Source organism: Brachycentrus maculatus, unplaced genomic scaffold (genome assembly GCF_059751285.1).
Source record: "Brachycentrus maculatus isolate JH-2025_06_01 unplaced genomic scaffold, ASM5975128v1 h1tg000067l, whole genome shotgun sequence".
In the NCBI taxonomy this organism is placed as follows: domain Eukaryota; kingdom Metazoa; phylum Arthropoda; class Insecta; order Trichoptera; family Brachycentridae; genus Brachycentrus; species Brachycentrus maculatus.
In genome coordinates this window covers 1,250,180-1,268,836 of record NW_028280821.1, presented here as the reverse complement: position 1 = coordinate 1,268,836, position 18,657 = coordinate 1,250,180, and the positions used below count along the sequence as shown (strand labels likewise).

The window sequence follows — 18,657 nt, the reverse complement described above, 5'->3', positions numbered from 1 at the left end:
TTTATATTGAATAATAACTATACTTAAAACTAATTTTATGACAAATATTATAAAATAGATCTATAGATGAGATTTATAAAATATATTTACTCGCTTCGTAATATGAGAATGGACGGAAACTATGTAATATTTTTATCTCACTAAGCAAAATCTATCACGCAAAGAAATATAATTGCTTCAATTGATTTTCTTTGTAAAAAGAGTCTTGAGCAACTTCTTCACAACAATAATAAAACTAATCACTAACAAATTCTATTTTGAAATACATATGTATAGTATATACATAAATAATCTACACATAATTTCAAAGAGATTCTCACTCATACAAGTGCAAGTCCGGCTTGAAATTTGTATTTGCACAGTTGTTGAAAATTTTGTCTAATTTTATATGTATGTATATGCAAAACATAAAATGAACATACGAATCATAATTAGCTGCGCATTATCTTTACTAACAGAAGTTCTTTAAATCAATTTATTTGATAACATCATAACAAATATTGCAAGCAAAGTTAATATAGTACAAGTTCTTTGTTAAGAAAATATAATTTAACATTTCAAAACTATTTTACTTTCTATAACATCTTCGGACACCCCAAAAACAAAACCATTTTTTGCATATCCATACAACAATGTATTATAGATTGGTTTAAAACATGCTTATATGGTAATAACAATAGTTATATAATACTGACAATCTATTAGTTGAACGTGAGGCTTTCACAAGCAAGAGTTTGTAGTAATATACATACAGTATTCAATAAATGCAATGTGAAAAAATTCTTTGTATTTAATATTGTTCTTAATATCACACCAAAAATCTCATTCCTTTAACCCGCAAAGAACATGAAATCTCACAAATAATGTAAATAAGTTATGATGATTTTAATAAAAAATAAATAGTCAATAAATTAAAAATAAGTAAGTACATTAAAGCAACCTATGAAGATTGTAAAAGTTAAGGAATTTTCCTTAAATATACTCAAATTTTTGAGCTTGTTCTTAATCAAATTAATTCTGACACGGAAGTCAGAAAATAAATATTGTAATTTATTCTTAATTCTATCCACAAATGCTATTTTTAAACTCTTATGTGACAAAATTAATACATAGATACAGTGTTTTAAATATTATTATTATGCTGGTTTCTACTTATATAATACATACATATCTATACATATTTTAAAGGTAAACTAATTTAATTTATTTAGAATAGGGTCTTAAAAAAACAGGTATTTCATTTCAAGTGTATTAAATAGTTTTGTTAGGATTGTAATTTGATTTTAACATATTAAATTTTGTTTTTATGTATTTTTTTTGTTTAAAAAAGAAGATAACATAAAATAGATCCTCATTAATCATGAGGACACATTGCCCTGTGTCGCCCGTGCATTCCCAGCCTTCTGGCACCCAAACTTGTTATATCTGTCATTATTCTCTTATAAATCTTTCTTGAAAGCTAAAAGCGGTCGAAAGTATACATTGGAACTTTGTACTTTATTGAAGGCAAGTAATTTTTTTATAAAAAAGGCTCAAATTACAAAACAATCAAAAGCAAAACTGCCAACTGTTGAAATCGAAATCACAAATGTACCATGTGTAAATTTGTGAAATGGCTAGCATTATGCAGAAAGGAATCAGTTCACATTCAACTCTGATGGACTGGGGCATAAATTTTGGAATGCAAAATGAATATAAAAGATCACATTAAGCTTTATGGATAAAAAAAAAAACTTAAATTGAACTACATTGCTCTATTCACAATATGAAATGGAATGAAAAATACCACACTCAACTTGTTTTGTTCCCTGGTTTAACTCTGCATAACGATAGCCAATATTAACTATTGTAACATCATAAAATTTGTAACTTAGCGTAAATAATTTTAATAGCCATTTTATAAACTCATATGACATCGTAAAAAAAGTATGTCATCCTCATTGCAAATTATTGCTTTATTTTATTATTAAATAATAAAAATTATGAAAAGACAGACTTAATTAAAGTATTAAAATTATTCCACTGTTAAGTTCTATAATGGGTATAATTGTTATGTTATATTGTTTTTCAAGTGATACCCTGTATGTATAGCTATATCTTCAAACAAAATAAATTATTGAATAAGGATCACAAAATACTCTCGCAAGATAAGAGTTCCGATCGGCATTGAACACACCTCACACAGAAAACACAACTACAAAACTTGTTCACCGGAGCATAAATTAATATTTCAAAATGACAGATTTACGGATGAATGGAAGCTTTCACATTGCAGTTTCAGTGTCGGGTGGAGGCGGAAAGTATTGCGAACCTTGGTGAAGGTGGTAGGCGGGAGGGCCGTTATTCAAAAAGGCGCTTTGGCTGGAATGTGCTCGGTAAGGGAGATTCATGACCGACGGATCGGGAACGCTTCTTTTTTGCGGGACTTGCGGAGTCGCTTCCGCCAAAGAAGGACTGGATCCCGGCCGCGATATATAAGTATCATTGTAACTAGACTCGGGATATATTGCGGAATTGTCCGTATGCATGTTTATAGGTCGCGCGGCGTGAAAGTTGGAGTAACTGGATCGGACCGACGGCGGTCTGTGATTGTACAAGTCCTCGTCGTTGTAGGACTCGTTGAGCGACTGCTGCGAGGACTGGCGGTACGTGGGGTTGGAGTGTCCGGCGGGCGCGGGCTGCTGCTTGCGCTGCGATGTCCTCCGGGAGGAGTGGCGCGTGGAATGGCGCGAGGACACGGAGCGCCGCTTCACTCTCCGGGGAGTCATGGGTTTGGTCGGTGGTTCGGAACGTAACTCTGCCGGTCTACTGAACTCGATCGAGTACAGGGACTGATGTGCCGCAGACTTGACACTGTTCCGTGCTGGAATGAGTTATTACAGTACAATATAATTTACATCATGTATAACAGCATTAAGTTGGTACAAATTTCAATGGCAAGGTTGATCAGTCTTACACTGCAGATTCCCGAATATAGAAGTGGAACTTATTTTTAAGCATGATGAAAGTGGAGGAGTAACAGGATGTATAGGGCATTATTTTTATATGGAAAAGAAGATGAAGAAAATAAAAGCAATGGGTAGAGCCTCGGTTACATATCCAAACCTCTACCTTACATTTACTAATCTTTTGAAGACAAAATGGTGTAAAAAAAATGTCAAAGTGAAACAAGTCACTAATATTCATCTTATTATTTTTTGACATCTCATCAAAGATGAAGAAGAATATGGAAGTCTGAGCATTTACGGGGCTGACGACCGTCATAGGCTGGAGATAATCCAGATTTGTGAACAAGTATTTGGACACACTCAAAATGTGTAATATTTATCTTGACCCACCCAGAAACCAAACAACCGTATCACTGCAATACGTAGGTGGACATGAAGTAGTGACTTACATCTGTCGTCATCATCCTTGGGCAGCGTGGCGGCGTGGTAGAAGGCGAGCGCAGTGGCCAGCGCAGCCAGCAGGGCTTGCAGCGCGGCGTGGGCGGCCTCCACGTGCGGGTAGGCCAGCAGGCAGCCCGAGACGCTGGACGGGCGCAGCCAGACCTCGCCCTCCGCACCCGCCTCCGCGCCGTCGTACCTCGGCCGGCAACCCCACCCGTTGGCCTCCCACCAGCTCACGCTGCCCGTGCCCAGGGATAGCAACCCACTATCCTGAAACATTCCCAACATTAATACATACACAAAGAATCACTATCTGGTTAACAAACAATTTAGTTAGTAATTGTAAATTTTACAGATAGATAGATGGATTTGCTCAAATTCTTTGGTATGTTTCTTCAAAAAAACACTTTCAAAGCACAAATTATATCTTCCGTTATTTTGATTAACTTCATTCTTCAAACCCTTATCAGCACTCCAATGGTGCATAGGGCACCGCATCATATAGGTGCAGTGTTTTGATCGCTAACACATGAAGGAAAGGTGATCAGCCCTCCGCTTTAGGTACCAAACTAGGGTAATATTGAATAAATATTAGAGTGAAAAAATCACTTATATTCATTTGACCCCCCCACCCCTGGGAATCGAACTCCAGAACGGTAGCCGAACGTGCTGACCATTACACTACGGAGGCAGACAAAAATTATTACATAGTTGAGTAGTCTACTTGCAATCCTCGTTATGTAAAAAATTCAGTTTTTTAGAAAATGGCTCCGTTAAAAAAAAAGTCAGAAAAAAATTAAAAATATTAACGTCCATATTTAACGTCTTCTTCTTCTTTTTCCATGTTCGCTCCCTAGGTGGAGTATATGGCCAACACGAGTCGTCTCCAAGTCACTCTGTCACGCGCCATCTCCTTGGCTTCCTCCCAGGTCAGTCCGGCGTCTCGAAGTTCCGCTGAGTATAGTCGGTGAATGGTCGTCAGCGGCCTTCCGGGGCGCCGGAATCCTCGGGGTTGGAAGAAGAGACATGAGGGGTTGATGCCCTCAGGTGGCATTCTAAGGACATGTCCCAACCATGTCCACCTTCTTCTCTTCAGGACTTCCAGTATGAGGGGCTGTTGAGTTCTTCTCCTCACATCGTCATTCCTGACGAAGTCATACCACTTTATACCCAGTATTCGCCTCAGGCATCTATTTTCAAAACTTGCTAGTTTCTTGCTTTGAGCTTTGGTGAGGTGCCACGACTCACATCCGTACAGCAACACTGTTAGGATGCAGGCGTTAAAGAGACGACACTTGGTTTTTGTCGAGTAAAGCGGTGAGTCCCAGACATTGCGCATTTTATTGAATATAGCTCCTGCCATTCCGAGCCGTACATTCAGTTCCTTCTGGACACTACCATCCTCCACCATGAGTGTTCCAAGGTATCTGAAGGTGTCGACTCGAACGAGCGCTCGTCCCTCACAAGTAAGATGTTGATCTCGGTCCGGACAGGCTGAGTTGCACATGACATTGGTCTTTTTGGCGTTCACTCTTAGGCCTAACCGAGCGGAGTTTATTTGGAGGGAGTCAGTTATATCTTGCAGGGCTCCGATCGATGTATCTATTAGAACTGCATCGTCCGCATATTCTAAATCGCATAATTTCTGAGCAGGACTCACTGCAATTCCTCGATCCGGTGGAATTGACATTCGTAGGATGAAGTCAAACATGATGATGAAGAGAAATGGGGCTAGTACACAGCCTTGCTTCACCCCAGTAGAGACCTCAAATGGTTCACTGCACACATCATCTATTCTAACGCAGCATTCGCTGTTAGTGTGAAGCGCCCTGATAATGGCCACAATTTTGACAGGAACTCCATATGCTTCTATGATATTCCAAAGAGAAGACCTATGCGGGCTGTCGAAAGCTTTTTCGTAGTCTACAAAACAGCAGGCAAGGGCGCAGTTCCATTTGTTACTTTGCTGTAACAGGCATCGTAAGTTATGTATATGGTCAGCGCACGCCCTGCCTGGTAGAAAGCCCGCTTGGTTCTCTCTGAGGACTCGCATTATTGGTTTTTGGATTCTTGCCAAAATTATTTGTGCCAGAATTTTTCCAGGAACGCTTAAAAGAGTAATGCCACGGTAGTTATCACACAACAGCGGATCACCCTTTTTGTGGAGGGCTATAACTTCCCCGTTTACCCAATCCTTCGGGCACCTTTCCTCTTCCCATATCTTTGAAAGTAGGTGATACAGGGGGTCGAGGAGAGCGTCCATGCCACTCTTGACGTATTCCGGATGTATTTCGTCGACACCAGGCGCTTTTCCGTTTTTCAGCTTTTTAATAGCTGATATAATTTCAGTATGCGTTGGAGTGCTTTGCGAAATATCGTGTGCTCGCGGAATGTTCAGTTGGGCAGAAACTGAGGGCACATGGAGGGGGTCTAAGGGGGGTGGACGATTTAGCACGCGGCAGAAGTGGTCTCTCCATATGCCTTTCACGCAATCGGGCTCAGACTCAATTTGGCCGCTCGGGCCACGAACTGGGCCTGCGGTCGGGGGCCGCTTACCACATATTTGGTGCGTAATCTTAAAAAGCTTAGAAGTATCACCTCTACGGGCTGCTTGTTCGGCTGCTGCTATTTGTGTGTCCAGGGAACGGCGTTTATCCCGCCTTGCGGATCTTTTGACAGCCAGGTGCTTCCATTTATATTCCGCTCGGAGACTTTCGAGCTTACCCTGGTCAGTTTCCGCATCTTTTAGGAGTTTTATGTTGGCCCTTTCTTCTATTAATTCCCACGTTTCATCCGACATCCATTTGGGTCGATTTGACGGCTTCATTCCGAGAACCCTTTGAGCTGACGTAACTATGGCTGTTTTGATGTTATGCCATGTGCTTTCGATAGGGTCATTATCATCGGAATGTTGCTGCTCGAGTCCCTCCCTGACGGCGATATCATAGTTAAGCCAGGACATTGTCTCCTTCAGCTTATCAATGTTGACCTGACTCCTCTTCTTTGGCTTGGCAGTGCGGTTTAATTTCAGCCTTATTTTGCCTGTGAGTAGCTCATGATCACTACAGATATCGGCGCCTCTGTATGTGCGGACGTCTAGGAGTTCTCTACGATGGGCTGCAGTGTAAAGAAAATGGTCAATCTGCGTTTTTGTATTGCCATCGGGAGAAGTCCAAGTATACTTGTGGATATTTTTGTGAGGAAAAATTGTACCACCTATTAAGAGCTCATTTAAGGTTGCGAGTTCGATGAGCCGCTCACCGTTATCGTTAATGCAACCGGGGCCGTGGCTACCCATCACTGTTGGACCGAGAGCTACGTTGGTGCCGACTCTTGCGTTAAGGTCTCCCATTACAATGACGCGGTCCCTTTTTGGGACCGAGGATATTGCGGAGTGCAGAGAGTCGTAAAAAGCATCTTTAACGTGAACGTCGGCATCTTCTGTGGGGGCATAGCATTGGAGTATGGTTACAGAGCTATTTGTGGTAACGTAATCTGCCAAAACTAAGTTAGGAATAAAATGGAATACAAAATCAAAACTCACTATGCCGATCGACAGTTCACTTTCTAAAATCTTTAAAAAAGCTCAAATCAGTAGATTTAATACACCACCAGCTCGGCTGACAAATTTAAAACACAGTAAGGGACATTTTTTTTGTAGTACGTTTTTATTGCATTTTTGGACTAAGTAGAATCTACTTAGTCCAAAAATGCAAAATAAACGTACTACAAAAAATGTCCCTTACTGTATTTTGAGTTTGGACAGCCGAGCTGCGGCCATTGGCTTACACAACACACAACGTGGTTTGGAAGTGGACTAATCAGTTAGAAATAGTAGATTTTATAGATAGATCTATTTGCTCTAATTTTTTGGTTTGTTTACATACCCAAAATATCAAACTCATGTAGTGTCATATGTACCGTTGGGAGCGGATAAGGATCGGAAGAAGAAAAATAGTTTAATTTTATTAATTGATTCGACTGTCACTTTGTGGTATGTAATATCTATCCATTTTTTATTCAAATTTCACTTGGCAAATGCCGCGATCTTTTAAAAATCCATTGTGATACGTCTTTCAATGTATTTCGCGTAATTTTCAAACACCATTTGCATCAAAACAGTGGTATTTACTAAGTAAAATTTAAATAAAAAAGAATTGAACCAAAACTATCCATAAGCAAAATCCAGTTTCCAACCTATTTGATATTTTTATATCTTATATTATCATAAAATCCTTTACAAATCAAGAACAATAGATGAAGAATTAGTGAAAAAGTGGAGTAACCCACAGAACTAACAATATCAAATAATAGAAACTTTGGGACTACTTTCATATTTAAATACTGCAATAGTGAAGTGCTGCCATTTCATATTAAATATTGAAAAAGGCTTTCTCTATAAATTTAATAACCTACTCAAATTGTCACATTTGGAATGAGTCGGATGCACAGAAAATATCCATTAAAGCTTCTGTTAATTATGTCAACATAATGACCAGATTCCAATATACCAACTGGATTACAAGGTGAATTGGTAAACAAACTCCTCATTTAGCCATCTGATGTCATCAGCATAATTACAGTCGCTTACTTGGCACTAGACTAAGTACCTCCTAATGAAAAAATAAATATAAAAACCGGTAATATCCTAATATTATAACAATAAACATTAAACACAGGTGTATCTGAGTAAATGTAAATTGTTTTACTAAAAGCTAATTACCATCCATTCAATGTCTGAAACATCTGCATTTTTATTTTTATATCTGAATGAATAATTTGAAATAATTCTAACAGTGAACTTTTTGAAAATCTTTTATGTATTACAAAAACACCAAGGACCCATTCTAAACTGCGTTTAAACCAGAGTTCAAGAACGAGGGGTGGATATTATTTTTGACAGTAGTCCTATTATAAAACGTTGAGCAAGAATGAGACACAAAGCATGCAATCCACCCGACCCTGATAAAATCACATATCAAAGTGAGTCCCTAGCGGCATGCACATAAATAAAAACACTTAAAACAAAAAATATTCTTACCCTGTTGAGAACTCCAACATTTAAATAATAACAAATAATAAATGCATTCCATGCTAGCCACAAAAGATTCCATGCTGCATACTAAAAAGCATAAATTTGAAAACTTAAAAAAATCTGTAGAAGCAAAAATTCTGTAACAAATTATGTACGTACTTTAAAATATCTTAAATTAAGTCATCGTATCAAAAACACGATAAACTTTCAATGATAATAAAAACAAAAAATTGGGTCATCCGCCATTAAGTGGGATAAATAGAGATGCGTAAAAAAAATTATAAATTTGTGGCGCAGCCGAGGAGCCACAATAAAAATGAGAATATTTTTAAAGAGTGACGTCTCCAGGGGAGAATATGTGGAATTACAAGCTCTTTTTTTTTCTTTTTTTTTTAATTATTGCGTTTAGTGGTGATAGAACCATAAAATTTTATAATGAAGTTGAGTTCTCAAAAAAATATTAAAAAAATTATCATTCTGTTAATTTGAAAAAAAAAACTTTGTAGCTCATAGTTAATTAAAAATCAAAATAATAAATTATCCACTACACACACACACACACATACCCACTTTTCCTCAAACGTAAAAATGTGTTTACATTTTATTCTGTACATGGGTAAGTATTAAGTATTCACATTTTAGTTACTTTATTTTCTTTCAAATCCAGAATTATATGTGTAGATCACATGGTTTAATACTACCCTGAATGAACAGCGAGGCAGTTTTAAGACAAACTAAAATCTGCTATATTTATATACATTATAAAAAGGGTTTATTAATTTAAACCATTTATAATATATATCAATTTCAATCAAATGAGATGTGGAAAAAATTAAAAAGATTAAATCAAAAGGTATTCTGTACCATTTAAATGTATTGGAAATAAATATAGTAACTTCCAATTAAATCGATTTGAATTTCTATATTTAATATCTAATGATTAAATATAAAATCTCCACCTCCGTAGTGTAATGGTCAGCTCGCTCGGCTACCGTTCTGGAGGTCCCGGGTTCGATTCCCAAGGGAGGTAAAATAAATATTAGTGATTTTTTCACTGTCATATTTATTCAATATTACCCTGGACTGGTACCTGAAGCGGGGGGCTGATCACCTTTCTTTCATGTGTAAACGATCAAGATAACACTGCGTTTATATAACGCAGTGCCCTATGCACCATTGGGGTGCAAATAAGGGTTTAAAAAATTAAAAAATATATTTAAAATTACTCTAAGGTAAAAATATATATATAAAACCTTGGCATGATAGAGTATATCAAATACTTGAAAGCGGTCAGGTCTTATCTGAAATAATCAGCAGGTATGTAAGGTATGAGGCAGACAATGCTTGCAAATACAGAGTAGAGTGGCGATGTATTCTCTCTGCCTGATGGTTAGTTAGTAAAAAGAGAAATTTACATAAACAATAATATTTTTTTATAGTACATTCTCACTGCCTCTACAATATGATACTGCGGTAAGGTGTAAAAGTATTACTTTTCTCAAAATCTTGGATTGCTATATTTGTTTCCAATAGTCTGCTTTATAAAGAAATTTATGCATCAAAGCTCTATTATTTTTTTTATCACAATATGTACCGCATTTAAAACATACTTTCTTGCCTATCGTTTGGAAACAACCTCATGAATTACATCAACCAATCAATTTATTTCCCTTTCGTCTTTTCAATTATAAACAAACGCAGCACAAAAACAGTAATGAAATTGAAACTTACCGAATAAATATATTTGGGCACAAATTGAAACGTGCCAAAAAATCCAAATATTATGAAAAGAATATTCAGAAAATTTGCAAGTATAGGTGCCCACATAAATCCGAGAAAATCAAATACTTGTCTTTCCAATGTCGTCAGCTGAAATAAATAAATAATAAAACAATCAATACAAGGCAGATGAATATGAATACAAAGCATATGATGAGATTAACTATAACTCTACTTGTGCTGGTCACGGTTTAGAATAAAAACAGTTGAAAAATTTTAAGCTCACTAGAAGGCTATTCAAAATAACAGTGACACATTCAGTTTAATATGAGATATTAACTAGGCAAAAGGAATACCATTCTATAAGTCGATGCTCTAAAAATTGGAGATCTATTATAATACATCAAATTATTTATAAATTAACAGGAAAGTAAGTCATTTGAAAAATTACCAGTTGAATAACACATAATGACAAGAGGAAATGCCGTTTTTTGCAATGTCCCATGACGAGAAATAATGATACACCTTGATTACACTAATTAACGCATCGTGCAGAGACTAATAAATACTGGAGTTGTTGAAAATTAAACCATATTAAAACCAATAAACTTGAAATGGAGTTTTAATCAAGCCATACGACAAATAAAAACAAATTATGACAACGCCATCGTCAACGATAAACAGAAAATCGCATTAGTATATGTTGTTTATGCTCAACATTTCTTTCAATCTATTTGTCTATGTATAGTATTGCCTTATGAAGAAAATGATAATCTCTAGGTAGAAAAAAAATTGACACCGCCTAGTACCTAAATTATTGTGACCAATGTAGGTGGTTTTTTAGTAGATACAGTACAAAGAAGAAGAAATATATTTTCATTTGTTTTGTGACGTCCGTCAAAACCAAACCAGTCGAGACGTCAGCGACAGTGTTGTATTAATATTTTGGACTTTGGACTTTTACAAATCTCGAATCTGTTGAAAATTTTTATATATCTCAATCGCATTTTATAGATCAGTATTCTACAAACATGAAGGCCAGTCGTTTCATTGTTCACCTTTCAAAATCAGCTGCCAAGCACAATACTTTATGTATTCCAGCAAGGTATGTAGTTTATTTTAAATAAATATATTTATTTTATAGTGAAATATGAAATAATAAAAAATATTCTTCTTATGCTTGCAAGAAAATATATTACTAAAATTGTAAAATGTAGTTTCGTATCTAGGTCAATTAAGAAATACCAGATCTGAGATGAAATATTTTGTGTATATATTTATTTGACCTATTTACCAATTACATTTTGTCATCGTTCTATATTTATGCAATTTTTGTTTTTTTCTTCTCTCTCTTAGATGTCTTGCTTCAGCACCCCCCCAGGCCCCCAAGGAGAACATGTCTTTCACCATGAACCTGTTCCGTGGACAACTGGAACCAGCGCAGGTCTTCCCTTATCCTGATGTCCTCACTGAAGAACAAAGAGAAACTTTAGCAGCTGTTATGGACCCCACGGAAAAGTTCTTCGCGGTAATCTTCAGTCTATCCACTGTTAAATTACTTGTCAATGTGCATGATTATCTTTCAATCTTACCCTTGTTTTTATTATAATGCTTGAAACGCCCTGACTTATGACCTATTTTAATTTTAATCACATTACAACTATCTGAAAACCTCGATTATAAAAACACCATCATTTTAGCAGGTAGTCTTTAGGGAATAAATGGACCTTAGAAATTTATTTGAATCAGCATAGTTGCAAATAAACTTTGAACCTATTTATGTTACATAACAATGTGGAACATTTCATTTGTTTGTATGCTATATACGGTTTTTAATCTTTATTCATTTCCGTTTGCATTTAGTGAAAACCATTTATATTCTAGTAGGTTAAAATGTCCCAAGGAGATGAAATGCCTATGTACCTACTTAACAGTGTCTCTGTTGATTTTCAATGATTTTTTATTCATTCTTTATAAAATCGTAATTATCAATTCATGTATGTTTGAGTAACTGCACTTGGAAAGATGGTTTGTATTGTTGCATTTAAACTTTAAATGACTGTGATACCTTCCACAGGAAGTAAATGATTCGGCTAAAAATGATGCGAATGCTTCCATCGATGAAGAGACTTTGAAAGGTTTGTGGGAAATGGGCGCATTTGCTTTACAAGTTCCCACAGATCTGGGTGGAATAGGTCTGACCAACACTCAGTACGCCCGCCTTGTGGAAATTGTAGGAGCACATGACCTGGGTGTTGGTATCACACTCGGAGCTCACCAGTCCATAGGATTCAAGGGAATCCTTCTGGTGGGAACTCCGGAACAGAAAGCTAAATACCTTCCCCGCGTCTCCAGTAACCAGATGGCGGCTTTCTGCCTCACTGAACCTTCCTCGGGCTCTGACGCTGGCTCCATTAAGTAAGTCACTCTTCGCCATATTTTACGTGTCAATTATTATTTACCTATTATATTGCCATCTATAGTTTTTAATTATATTATATTTGTGACATAAAACTCTTGAAAAATAAACTGTTTGTAAAAATAGACTTTTAAAATTCGTTTAATTAATTACTGAAATTTTTATTCAGTAATGTCCAACATAATTTTTTAATACTTTTAAAATTTATATATAGGTCACCGACTTTGTTAAGTATTAACAATATATTTTTATCTTTTCTAAAAATACTCAATTATATGACTTTCTTACCATTGTGACTTTATCATTAAATTAATTACAGGTTAAAGTATTAAAGTATTCATTAATTAAAATTCAGATTATACCGGTAATTCTGTAAAATTTATGAATCTTATCTTTTATCAATAAGTATAATTTATTCTGATAAATAGCAAGAAAATCTTCTTCTTCGTCTTCTTCCTCTTCTTCTTCTTCTTCTTCTTTTTCTAGATCCTAAGGATCTGTTTGTGCCTCCGCTTATAGCTCTTGGGATGTTGACTCCCAGCTGTCTTTCCAAGCAAGAAAATTATTGTAAAATTATCTTACTGGAATGAAATACGTACAACCAAGAAAATCACTGTAAATATTTCATTCCAGTAAGATAATTTTCTATCGTTATAAACATTTTTCCCTTTGCAGATCAAGGGCTGTACTTTCTCCCGATGGAAAGCATTACATCCTTAATGGTTCCAAAATTTGGATTAGTAACGGTGGTTTGGCTGAGGTCTTTACTGTATTTGCTCAAACTCCAGTCGAAAAAAATGGAAAAACAGTTGATAAGGTGGATTAAATTAAACTATTATGACGTAACTATCCTAGATCATTATCATTGATTAGTTTTTGAATAATTCCTTATATCAATCATGATATTTAGTAAATGGAAACACACATTTTTGCCTGAAGTATCTGTCTCTTTGTCAGGACGATCACGACTTCGGCATGCAAGCAACACTAGAAGATATAGCATGTTCACACACTTACACTCATACTTCACACATACACTTCCATCTAAATGTCAATTTCAAGAACGTAACAAAATAACCTTCTGATTTCAGGTTACGGCATTTATAGTCGAAAGATCTTTTGGAGGCTTGACAAATGGACCTCCAGAAAAGAAAATGGGTATCAAATGCTCCAATACTGCAGAATTATATTTCGACGATGTCAAAATACCAGTAGAAAATGTTCTCGGAGGAGTAGGAAATGGTTTCAAAGTGAGATTTTAATATTTAATGAATAATTGAGATAATATATTTTAAATTAGTAAATTTTTCTTAACACGTTTTAATTTTATTTATTAGGTAGCGATGAACATATTGAACAATGGTAGATTTGGTATGGCAGCTGCTTTGAGTGGAACTATGAAGGCTTGTATAAAAAAAGCGACTGATCATGCAACCACTAGAGTACAGTTTGGTCAGCGTATTGATAATTTTGGAACTATCCAAGAAAAGTTGGCTAGAATGCAAATGCTCCAGTACATCACCGAGTCGTTGGCGTACATGATTAGTGGAAACATGGACTCCGGAAGCACAGATTATCATCTTGAAGCAGCTATCTCTAAGGTTTGTAAATACATACTATTTTTTTACTAATGATTTTTTTTTATCTGCTAAGCAGTTCTAAACCACTTAACAGTCAATTTTGGCGAGAAAATTCGTCAGTGCACAAAATCGTCACCAAATAACTCGAAACAGGACTACCCGAACATTGCTCGAGTCAGTCAATAAAAACAAAAACATAAATATATTTGGCTCGGGCAAATCAATACTACCAAGTTAGAATAGGATTTGCCCGAGCAGCACTTGGACTCATCAATGCAACACAAACTCCTTGCCCGAGTCACGCCCGGGATAAACTGGCAACTGGTTAATGTACATTTTGTAAAATTAAATATCATTATTTTGATCCGCAAAGTGTCTAACTCCATTTGGGCTAAGTCTATAAGACGGAATAAAAATATTATTAATTAACTATCAAGCAGAATTTATAAATTTTTGTATTCCAATATAAATATTGAACATAACAAACTGTATATTTAGAACCAATGAATTCTCAAACGTAGTTATGGGACCTGATTTTGCATTTTACTTGTGTTAATGGTTAAAATAAGTTTTTATTTATTTATGAATGGTTTTTATTATTTTTGAGTCTGAAAAGTTATTTATGACAGAATTGAAAATAAATACATTAGAGAAGAATGTGAGACTGACTAGGGATAGTTGAAAAAATTAGAAAAAGTTCTTTAAGGTGGTATGGACTTGTGGAGCGAATGAATAACTAGATAATGACGAAAGTATATTTGGCAAATGCAAACAGGAAAACAAAACAAGGATGGCTAAAAAAGACTTGACACAATCAGATCAATCAAAATCTAAAATCTGGTTGTGCCAAAAGTCTAACTAACCAGAGGGCATGTATGACTAGATGTATGGATTGGAAGGAAGCTAGTATTGTATGTCAGGACAGACAAGTGTAGTATCCATCCTCTCTGCTTACCCCTCCAGGGAAACGGTTTAATAGTAGTAGGAAAATTTATTTGATATTAGTCTGTCATAACTTTGAATGAAACAAATCTTACACTCTTAACTTTCCACTCCTTTTTAAATATTTTTTTTGTTGCATAGTAAATTATTTGTGGACAGCAATGTGATGTAAAATATGCAAAAAATGTAAATATATATATAGTTTAACGTGTATTTTTTTTTGCCCTACAATGTTCCGCCATGTTTTAGTTAAAATACTAAAAAGGAATGCATATTTTGCTATGCATTTATCCATTGTTGCGCGTGTGATTGATAATTCTGAAATTATACAAAGCATTAGTTGTTCTCATGCATGTTCTCGATAGTTACCTATGACTGTCAAAATAGATTGTTACACATTTCTATACACAGGACCAACCCGCCGAATGTTGGAAGAGCTACTGAGCATATACATAGCATATTGAACAATATTGCTTTCGATAATCTGTTCTATGTTTCGATAATCTGTTCTCTAAAGGAGATATTCGAATGAGGATTTTTCTGCTTGTTGAACGAAAATTTATTTTTAATAGGCTCAAATCAACAATATGTTAGTAATATGTATATTATCTACAAATGGTTTTTTATTTTATTTTTACTATCACATTTTATAATACTCACTATAAGAATTTATCTTCATTATCTTATCTTCTATTGTTATATCTTCGTCTGGGTCAAAATACACCAATCAATCTTTTTACATCTAATGGCTGGGAGTTGCAATCTTATTTGATCGCAATATGTGACATAAGTGTTGTTTTGAATATGAGTCATAACCCATTCAATTTACAAGAAATAATACATTAATATTATAGTGTAATTCTTACTTTTTACGGTACGTTATTGCGTACGTTAATGCCTCACAAAGCGAAACCCATGACGAGACACGTACGAGAGTATTATATTGTATACTAGGTGGGCCGATGGCGTTTTTTTGCGAATTCAACAATGAAATGGGTCTAATAAGTTGCATTTTGGATTGCACATAATGAGAAAAATATTTAAAAAAATATTCCATACTACTTTTGGCCCTCAACCAGAGCTTAAAGTTTTCGGAAAATCCATTTTTTTGCAATTCAAAATGCAACTTTTTAGACCCATTTGTCTTTGATATCTCATAAAATAATTTTTTTCATACATCAAAGGCCCACTCTATTGTATACCCATGTACATCCTATGCCTATGTGTGTTTTTTTGTTTTAAATACATATTTATACATTTAAAAGAATGCATGTATCATGAAATAATGAGGAAGTAAAATTTAAATAAAATTAGCAAATATGAAAATCTCTTTTTAATAATATTGGCTAATCTAAAAATGTACCTATTTTGTTAAAGTGTTTTGCCAGTGAGTCCGCTTGGTTCGTGTGTGATGAGGCCATACAAATCTTGGGTGGAATGGGATTCATGCACGCTGCAGGACTGGAAAAAGTAATGCGAGACTTGCGTATATTCCGAATTTTCGAAGGCTCAAATGATGTATTAAGGCTGTTTGTAGCCCTAACAGGTAAATAAATTAATTGATTTTACCTCGAGGGCTTGTGGTAGGCAACCCCGACTGCCCTAGCCATTACTGCTATCCTGTTTTTTCATTTCCTTTCCCATATGAAAAAAATGTCCTTCACCATGAGCTCCAATCCTATATCCATGAATCTGGAGCGCAAGAATGATCACCTTGCCTTCAGAATATTGGTCGAAAATATTTGGCAATAAAAGTTATTATGATTACAATTGCATATTTTTTTTAGTCGGTTAATTGCTGAGACAGGTTTTATTAATAAAAAAAAACCACCCAGCACACACATCACAACTGCAGACTGTAACAGTGTAATATTTTTTTACAGGAATTCAATATGCAGGAACTCACTTAAAAGAACTACAAAGGGCTTTCAAGAATCCAACTGCTAATCTTGGCTTAATCTTCTCCGAAGCGGGAAAAAGAGCGATAAGATCTGCTGGGCTATCTGGAGGCCCCTCCATGACACATCTGGTGGCAGATCCTCTCCAGGGGTCGGCCCAATTAGCTTCAAAGGTTATAATTTTTCTTGTGTATTTCTTATCTTTTGAATGCCAAGTAAAATAGATGTTATTTATTGGGAAATATTATCATGATTGTTTTGTCTATTTTGCTGCTCTATGAACCCATAATCACTAGATTACATAATATATATCATTAAAACCTAAGAGACATAGCACTTTTTTAATGTGCTTGTATTTATGAGAATTATTGATAGAAAATAAATTATTGTTGAGGAGTCGAAGGTGGAAATTTGATATTTATTATCATTTTCAGAGTTTGGATGCTTTTGGACAAGCCATCGAATCTGCCCTTGTCAAATATGGTAAAGGTATTGTGGAAGAACAGTTTGTACTGCATAGATTAGCTCAGTGTGCTATGGATAATTACACTATGGCTGTTATTCTATCGCGTGCAACACGAGCCCACACATTAGGTTTGCCCACAGCTGACTTTGAAACCACAATGGCTCAAGTTTGGTGTACGGAGGTAAGAAATTTATCACACATTTGTTAAATTGTTAAATTGATCATCATAAATCCTGTTTTATCGAAAAATCGGGAGCACAATAAACTTATTGTTTTAATTAATCTTTTTACTTTATTCACAGGCCTCCGAACGTATTCAAACAAATCTTCAGCACATAACTTCTTCAACCCATCTCGATGTTTATTCTAAATTATCTAAAGTATCCAAGGCAATGTGCGAAAATGGTGGCATAGTTCAAGTCAACCCATTAAACATGTAAAATCATACATCTCTAGAAAGTCAGTTAACTGAGGCATCCAGTTCCAATGATCATTACAAACTGTTGAGTTACATGAATTTGTACAGACTCACCATAATTTTTTAAAATCTCAAAACAGTTATGTTTGTATATTGGTGCTGGATGACGTATTATTATTGTTTAGTAAGGGTATGTGTAAGCACACAAAATTACATTTTTCAGCCTCATGTTTTAATTATATATAATTATAGTACATATATAAAATTTTGTAGTTCAATAACAAATAACATATCAATTTAATTCAAAAATCATCCTTCCTGCTATATAAACGTAACTTATTTCCGTAAACGGGATTCTTCGTCTATCTTTGATATGACATTCCTTATTTTATTTGTTTCATTAGTTCTCGCATCATATACAAAACAAAATATTCAAGATAATTTTGGAGTAAATATATGAAGAACTGCTATGTAATGTCATTTTTGGATTATGTAAGTAGTTTGTTTTTTTCATATAAATATATACATATAATAATTAAAGAAAACACTTTGTTTTTTACCACTTGAGTAATTATATTTAATAATTTAACTATTATAACATGTCTTACCACAAAGTTAATGCCGAAACAATAAATAAAATAAATATATATATATATATATATATATATATATATATATATATATATATATATATATATATATATATATATATATATATATATATATATATATATATATATATATATATATATATATATATATATATATATATACATATATATATACATATA

At 34.8% G+C, this 18,657-nt stretch overlaps 2 protein-coding genes across 3 annotated transcripts; one reads left to right on the top strand and one right to left on the bottom strand.

Moving 5' to 3' along the window:
- Positions 1–1,296: 1,296 nt before the first annotated feature.
- On the bottom strand, positions 1,297–10,861 carry NKAIN (Sodium/potassium-transporting ATPase subunit beta-1-interacting protein). 2 transcript variants are annotated; one of them, XM_088256812.1, is made up of 5 exons: positions 10,595–10,861; positions 10,156–10,293; positions 8,431–8,511; positions 3,398–3,659; positions 1,297–2,863 (listed from the first exon to the last, which is right to left on the bottom strand). In XM_088256812.1, exons 1-5 carry the CDS (start codon positions 10,646–10,648, stop codon positions 2,265–2,267), a joined length of 1,134 nt encoding a protein of 377 aa, XP_088112938.1. In that variant the 5' UTR covers positions 10,649–10,861; the 3' UTR covers positions 1,297–2,264. The 2 variants fall into 2 exon arrangements, with proteins under 2 accessions (XP_088112938.1, XP_088112939.1); XM_088256813.1 differs by lacking the exon at positions 8,431–8,511 and having other exon boundaries at positions 10,595–10,833.
- A 173-nt stretch (positions 10,862–11,034) lies between these two features.
- Acadvl (Acyl-CoA dehydrogenase very long chain) lies at positions 11,035–18,295 on the top strand. Its single transcript, XM_088256811.1, has 10 exons — positions 11,035–11,248; positions 11,500–11,671; positions 12,221–12,561; positions 13,238–13,379; positions 13,654–13,812; positions 13,900–14,163; positions 16,462–16,630; positions 16,968–17,155; positions 17,417–17,629; positions 17,751–18,295. The coding sequence occupies exons 1-10, from the start codon at positions 11,175–11,177 to the stop codon at positions 17,886–17,888; spliced, it is 1,860 nt and encodes a 619-aa protein (XP_088112937.1). The 5' UTR covers positions 11,035–11,174; the 3' UTR covers positions 17,889–18,295.
- Positions 18,296–18,657: the final 362 nt, after the last annotated feature.

Bases quoted from the DNA above. Each gene is read 5' to 3' on its own strand.
- NKAIN (XM_088256812.1), bottom strand. From the start codon at position 10,648: ATGGGACATTGCAAAAAACGGCATTTCCTCTTGTCATTATGTGTTATT. The intron at 10,294-10,594 runs GTAATTTTTCAA...TATTTATTTCAG, and splicing joins CATTATGTGTTATTCAACTG to CTGACGACATTGGAAAGACA. The intron at 3,660-8,430 runs GTAAGAATATTT...GGAATGTTTCAG, and splicing joins ATGTTGGAGTTCTCAACAGG to GATAGTGGGTTGCTATCCCT.
- Acadvl (XM_088256811.1), top strand. From the start codon at position 11,175: ATGAAGGCCAGTCGTTTCATTGTTCACCTTTCAAAATCAGCTGCCAAG. The intron at 13,380-13,653 runs GTGGATTAAATT...TTCTGATTTCAG, and splicing joins ATGGAAAAACAGTTGATAAG to GTTACGGCATTTATAGTCGA. The intron at 16,631-16,967 runs GTAAATAAATTA...ATTTTTTTACAG, and splicing joins GCTGTTTGTAGCCCTAACAG to GAATTCAATATGCAGGAACT.